This window comes from Crocuta crocuta, unplaced genomic scaffold (assembly GCF_008692635.1).
Source record: "Crocuta crocuta isolate KB4526 unplaced genomic scaffold, BGI_CrCroc_1.0 scaffold129, whole genome shotgun sequence".
Taxonomy (NCBI): Eukaryota; Metazoa; Chordata; class Mammalia; order Carnivora; family Hyaenidae; genus Crocuta; species Crocuta crocuta.
The window spans coordinates 14,014,601-14,021,651 of record NW_027551571.1 but is presented as its reverse complement, the minus strand read 5'-3'; the positions used below and the strand labels follow the sequence as shown (position 1 = coordinate 14,021,651).

General features: G+C 41.8%; 1 protein-coding gene across 1 annotated transcript; it reads left to right on the top strand.

The window, feature by feature from the left end:
- Positions 1 to 304: 304 nt before the first annotated feature.
- TTC32 (tetratricopeptide repeat domain 32) lies at positions 305 to 5,443 on the top strand. The gene is made up of 3 exons (XM_077751025.1): positions 305 to 651; positions 3,967 to 4,133; positions 5,079 to 5,443. The coding sequence occupies exons 1-3, from the start codon at positions 500 to 502 to the stop codon at positions 5,216 to 5,218; spliced, it is 459 nt and encodes a 152-aa protein (XP_077607151.1). The 5' UTR covers positions 305 to 499; the 3' UTR covers positions 5,219 to 5,443.
- The last annotated feature ends 1,608 nt before the right edge of the window (positions 5,444 to 7,051 follow it).

Below are 7,051 nucleotides of genomic sequence, written 5' to 3'. Positions count from 1 at the left end.
GATCACCCTCTACCGCGTGTTTTGCTAAGAGTGGACGCTGGAACCCTAAGGGTGCTACTGTGAGTCCGCTGGCCAATTAGCCGTTCATAAAACAAACCAAGGTTTCTTCTGCTTCCGGCACAGGGAGGCTTTCTCCCCCCATAACGTGCTGTAACAAAGGACAAACTCCTCGCAACATCAGTCCACGGAGTTGGAAACCAGTTTGGAACCATCTATCTACTGCTTTCTAGAAAAAGAGGCAGGCGGGACCAGCAGTTAGGAGCAGAACAGCAATTCAGGGCAGTCGGTTCAAACTACCCGGGCGCCTGAGCTGCCCGCCGGCACGGGGTCATTGATCTCGCGAGACGATGGGTCCTCGAAAAGCACAAACTTCCCCCTTTGCGAGCGCCGAGGTTTTGTTGGCAAATTCCGCGAGTACGGAAGTGGCTCCGTGGTGCCGCCTCTACCCGCTCAGAAGTCAACTCCTTTTCTACACGAAAAGCTTAGGCCTCCGACCGCTATGGATGGGCGGCAAGGGCGACCAAGCCACGCATCGCTGGCACTCGCCCAAGCTCACTTCAACAAGGGCGAGTACGCGGAAGCGGAGACGCTCTACTCCGCTTACATTAGCCAGTGCGCCTGTGCAGCCTCCGTGGGAGCTGCGCCCGGGAGGTAACTATCGCGAGAAGTGGGGCGGCTGCGCCTCCAGCAGGTCCGAGGCCGGGGTCGTCAAGCCCGGCGGCCAGCCACCTGAGCTCGGGGGCGCCAAGGAAGCTGGGAGCGGTCGTTCGCCTTTCCAGGAGGTCAGCAAGGGGCGCGTTCCTCCGGGACATCCGGGGCGTCCGCTGCCTTCTCCTCCCGACCCTGGGAGGAGTTCCGTGTTACTCTGACCCAGAGACTTAGAGCGGATCGCGCTTTTCTACCNGGGTTGGAGATCACTTGGCCTGAATATTATCATTTCACCCACACATCATTCGTCCATCGACATTTCAAGTTGCATTTCTTAAATATTAAGGATTCTTAAGCAACTACAATATCATTATTGTCACAGAATTCCTTAATGTGAAATACACAATTAATGCCGTGTCCTGATTGGTTAATAACGTTTGTGGTGGTTTGTTTTGCTTTTCTTGGTTGGTTTGCTTTTTAGCATTTGGTTCAAGTCAGAATGCACACCAGGTCTCTTAATCTATAAGGCTCCCCTTCTTTTTTCTTTTTCCCCTCAAAGTTTATCGAGGAAGCCATCGTGGGTTTTGAGTGTTTGCTGAATTCATTCCGCGATGTCTCCTATGCTACTTGTGTGAGGCTTGATCCAATTCAGAGCCTGCATTATGGCAAGAATGTGTCATAGGCGGTGGTGTGTACTTCTGTCGCATATAATGTTTTTCTTTTTGTGATATTAGGGTCCTCACCTGCTAATAATAACTGCTTTCCCAGAGTGCCTGCATGTGTAGCATTTGTTGTTACTCCCAAGTGTTATCCGTGTTCTTGTTGACGGAGTGGTGTGGACTAGGACGAGAAAAGAAAGAACTGAGAGGAGTGGAATGAACAGCTTTTTGACAGTTTTGAGTCTTCTGCACCATCACTCTTCTCTCCCTTGTTCAAGGATTTGGTTTTTCTTTATAGGATTCCAGTTTGTCTTTTATATGAGCCTTATGATTCTTCTCCGGTTTGTTAACCTCATATGGAATTAAACCAGAAAAAAAAATTGCTTTCTTGTTTCAATAACACACCAAAGTAATAGTTAATAGAAATTTCTGAACAGGAAATAAGACACTAGAACCATGCCCTGAGCTCCCCCAACCCCACCCACCAAGAAAAAAAAAAAAGATTAGTAACCATAGAAAATGTAGTTTTCTATCATTGTTTCAAGCTCAAAGAATAGACTAACCCAGTAGGTTTCAAAAAGTATTTGTCCCCAGCAGATATATTGTTGCCATCTAGTCTTCTTTGCACATCCAGCCTGAAAGCACTGATGTGTGTTTGTAGCGTATGTAGTATCTGGGAAGGCAGAATAGAATGTCTGCCATGGTTTGGTAGAAGGTAGGTGGTCGACGCGCCTGAGTGAGCCTTCTTTCCTTACAGTTCTGAAAATCTCCTAGAAACTCATGAATTTACAATGGATTTTGTCATTTCAGATTTTTTCCATTAAATGTATCTTTTAGCTTAAATTTACTTTTTAAAATAATGGGTCACTGAGCCATTTGGAAAAAGTATTTGCAATTTTTGCATGCCTGTCACTCTGAATGGTTTCTAACATTTTCTTTTCATATCCCAGAGTGCAGTGTTAGTCATAAACCTAACTTCCATGCTGTGACTGTCATCCAGCGAGGCCAGTGAGGCTCCCAGCACTTCCAGATTTATTTCTTTTTGCTAAAGTGTGCAAATGCAAAAGAATCCATATTGGTATTTGGTAATTCTAGTATGATAAATACTATCATTACTAAAATCTCAATATCAAGAAAACAAATTTCAGCTTCAACTATTAGCCCATGTGTTTAAAATATGAAGCAATTTCCACATGAAAAGTATGTTTTTAGAATTTGTTGTAAAAATGAGATCTAATTCTGAACCAAACATTCTATGGGCCTCTGGATATAAGAAATTTGTAACAAAGTTGTAAAGCTTAAAAATAGAATGACTATAACCTTCCTGGAGTCCTGAGGCTGCATTAAAAAAAAACAAACAAACCAAAAACCAAAAAAACCAAAAAACCCTTTACTGGGTAGCAGTTCACCAAGTATGGGAACAAGGATAGGTGTAGGGAGTGTGCCCTCCGGTTCCCCGGGTTTCAACGATGATGTTAGTGGCATCCAGAAGTATCCTCGCACCCTATCTCTGTCGTAGCTCACACAACTAGTTTCTCGTGTTGCAGTGTTTCTGTCCATCGTTAGTGAACTTAGACTTGAAGGGACCCCCCCCCCCAGGCCCTCTCGTGGTAGCAGCGGTTGCAATGCCTGTCGGATCTCAAGGATCTAGATACTAAGAGAAAGTCACTTTTAATATCACTGACTGCGGCCACAGTGTTTTCTGAGGACTGTACTTTGCAGGGTGCGGCATAACAAAGAAATGAGAGCTGAGTGTCGCTTGTGCCTTTTCTGTTTGGCCCGAATTTGAGATTCCCTTTGGAAAAAAGAAGGGAAAACCATTGTCTCGGAGCAGCGGGAGTTAATGTTCTCTCGGCAAGTGATTCCTCCTCCAGGGGAGGGTGACCTGCTGAGCTGGTGGCTGATCAGGCTGCCTCCGCTAAGCCCTTAAAGAAAGTCTGCTCACTCCAAGCGCCTTGGGCAGCCTCTGGAGCCTTCGGAAGCAGAGCCAATTCTGCACACAGGACCCCCAGGGTGGACCTGAGCCCTGAGGCCCTCCTAGTAGAAGGCCAGTGGGGTCTTGGGGGGCGGGGGTGACCTCCACCTAAGACGGGAGGGAAGGCAGCTTTGTCCCCCAGAAGGCCTCCCTGGGGGACAGCATGCCCAATTTTCACACTAGGGTTAACTTGTATTTCTTTATTGGTGAAAAATGATTTCATATTTTCATTTTGGGGGGATCACTTAAAACTTTGAGAATGACATTGATGATTCACTCTGTGATCTGTCTTTCGCGAACTGGAACTTTGGGCTGGCTTTCCCTCCTTGCTCAGCATGACCTGTCTTTGCCCTGCTGGGGTGTGCTGAGAAAATGAACAGTGATTTTAATTCTACGTTCTGCAAAACAAGTTGTCAGTGAACAGGGTCCCTGAACGCACTATAAAATTAATTTGTTTTTCAGACTGACATTGTAACGCTACCTCCCTACAGAGTAGATACGGGATTAAGCAGACACTGATTCCACAGCTTTATTTCTTCACATTTCGTTTTCTTCAGCTTGGAATTCCAGGGTAGATACTGCATGTTACAGGCGGCGAAGTTTGACAGTACCCAAAAGGGAATGAAAGTGGAAACGACAGGAATTTGGTAACACACGTTTTTATTGTGAATTTTTTGTTCAAAGCAAATGCAGCCCCGAGGACCTGGCTACTGCATATAATAACAGGGGGCAAATCAAGTACTTCAGGGTTGATTTTTACGAAGCCATGGATGACTACACATCTGCCATCCAAGTCCAGCCCACTTTCGAAGTTCCATATTACAACAGAGGGTTGATATTGTATAGGCTGGGTAAGAATCTTTTTTTCCCCTTTTGTCCTTGACTATATCCTATGCATTCAGAGCTCTCAGGTGCTGTGAAACTAATGTAGTAATCACCGAGTCTCAGAGTTATGTAAAATGTAGATTTAGAGCCTGGAACAAAGGAAGCATTTATTTTGGGCTTTCGGTGGGTTTTACAGACCACAGCAGAGCCCTGGGTGGGGACTGGATCCCGGGCCAGGTGAGGGTGAGCCCGTCACTGGGTGCCCGTGCCTTCCCAGCTGCGAAGTGAGGGCAGTGCCGATGACCACCTGGGAAACTTGTCTGAGTTAAAGTCTTTTTTTTTTTTTAATGTTTATTTATTGAGAGAGAAAGAGAGAGAGCAAGTGAGGCAGGGGCAGAGAGAGGGGCCAGAGGATCCAAAGCAGGCTGTGTGCCAACAGCAGAGCCTGATGTGAGGCTCGAACTCTCGAACTGCAAGATCATGATGTAAGATGACACTCAGTCGACTGAGCCTCTGAGTTAAAATCTTTAAGGGCACCTGAGACTATATAAAGTGAAAGTTTTAGATCCTTGCATTAATGGGACTGTATGTACTGTTTCTTTTTTAAAGTGTTAAAAAGAATGTGAATTTACTGTTTCTTAATTTTACTGTCATGGTGTAAATTTGGTATTAGGATTTTGTTGAGATTTCATGATGATTTATGATATAAATAAATAAACCCAGAGCTAATTTTAAGTGTCAATTTAAAGTGAATATAAAATTTTAATTTTAATTATGGTGTAAGGGCATGCAAAATTACTCTGATATACACATGCGTATGTCATTACTAACAGCAAAGCAGTCCTTTAGTAGGAGTGTTTGAAAGCTCATAAATATAAAAGCAAAAGTATGTGTATCTGAACTTTGCTATGAATAATGTATAGAAATACTCAGTTTTATTACTCTTTTTCATTTTTTGGGTTCTGGTACAGGATACTTTGATGATGCTTTGGAAGATTTCAAGAAGGTATTAGACTTAAATCCTGGATTTCAAGATGCTACTTTGAGCTTAAAACAGACTATTCTAGACAAAGAAGAAAAACAAAGAAGAATTAATGAAAAAAATTATTGAAAGGCTTAGCATAATTGAAATATTAACCCATGATCCTTATATCTGGTATCTCATTGCTTGTAATGTCAGGTTAGGTGTTGAGCTATTTTGATTTGTATTTAAGATAGAGATTCATGTATTAACACTGGAAGTTAAATACTATATTTAAAGTAATTAATTTCAGATTGAGTAACTATGTTGAATAAGTACGCTTTTTATAAAGTGCAAATAAATAATATCAATGTATAGTGTGTTATTACAGTAAAATATTTAAAGAAGTGTGTGGCATTTTCTCCAGTAAAACTATATTTTTTGTTATTTTTTATTCCCAACATCTTATTTAAAAAATTTGGCATCTATAGAAAAGTTGAAGTACAATACAATGAACATCTATAAACTCTTCACTTAGATTCACTAGTTGTTAACATTGGACCACATTTGCTTTTTCTCTGTGGTTTAAATATATAACTTTTTGCTGAACCATTTGAAAATAAGTTGCAGATATTCCAATACTTTACCCCTAAATGTTTCAGTCTGCATCTTTTAAGAATAGAGAGACATTCTCCACTGCAGCCACAATACCATTATAGTACCTCATAAAATTAATAATTCTATAATATCATCCATATCCAGCCCATGTTCGAATTTCCCTAATTGTTTCCACAATGTCTCGTGTAGATTTTTATTTCTGGACCTGCAGTAAATCAAGCTACATTGCCTTTTTTTGCTGTATCTGAGTTCTTTTCATCTAGAATAGTTCCTGCTATTTTCTCCCTGTGGCGTTCACCTGGAGAACAAAGTTTTTTTATACAGCCAGGCTAGAGAGATGCCACCTTTGGGCTTAAAAATAAACACGTGTTCTACAAGAGAACAATTTGAAACCAGTCAACCTAGACTTGATTTTCTCTGGAAATTATTGATAAGATTGGTTGAGATTTAAATACTTAAATTGTCTGTCTCTGGATAATGACAATAATTATCGTCATCAACATTTATTGAACACTTACTATAAGCCAAGCACTATTCAGAGTATGTGTAATGAATTAGGTATCGGATGGGGGTGGATAGAGAGGTGAGGAGCTGAGAAAAGCACTTTGTAAACAAAAGGCTTTAAAAAAATCTGTTTTTATTTGGGTGCTGTCAATAAACCGGCTGATAAAGCTGTCTAGAACGGGGAAGAGTTTGAAGGCAGAGACAAGGCAATGCTGTATCTCCTCTACATTTTGTGTCTGTTTATATTTATTGTTGAGGTTTGACTTTCAAAGATACCGATCCTGCATCTGGGATCTCCCAAACTGATTTACTGTTGCCATGGGAAAAACCGTTTTGGGGTAGCAACGACTCAGCGGGAGAAAGGCAAGGGCATTTTCCCTGTGCCTCTGGAGGAAGATCCTTAGTCACTGCTGTGACCGGCCCAGATGCAAACACCGTCATCAGCCTTAACGGGTTGTTTCGAGTTCAGGAGGTCTCATGAAGCAGAAGTACTTAGCCTGTAGCTCATAAATAATCTGGCAAAATACATGGGGAATTTGGGCTGCAGGTGAATGAATATTTTTGAAAAGAAGCTTGAAAAGAAGCTGAAAGTATCCATATTTCTGGAATTCTTCACATTTTCCAATGTGACTTCTCTTTCCATTTGTTGGAAATGTCTTTAAAAGAATTTGTAAAGTTGCATTAAATTTGTTAAAAAAAAAAATCTCTCTTAAAACTTTTATTTAAAAAGCAAGGTCCGTAGGCCTTGGGAGAGCTTCAAGCCCTTCTACCCAGAATATCAAATATTTAAATAAGGCTCCAGTGACTTTGTTTTCTCTTGGCTTCTGTTCTCTCTTCCTTACTGTTGACTGGGGTCAGATC

Excerpts from the sequence above, each read along its gene's own strand:
- TTC32 (XM_077751025.1), top strand. The coding sequence starts at position 500 with ATGGATGGGCGGCAAGGGCGACCAAGCCACGCATCGCTGGCACTCGCC. Across the intron at positions 652-3,966 it reads GTGGGAGCTGCGCCCGGGAG|CAAATGCAGCCCCGAGGACC; the intron begins GTAACTATCGCG and ends TTTTGTTCAAAG. Across the intron at positions 4,134-5,078 it reads GTTGATATTGTATAGGCTGG|GATACTTTGATGATGCTTTG; the intron begins GTAAGAATCTTT and ends GTTCTGGTACAG.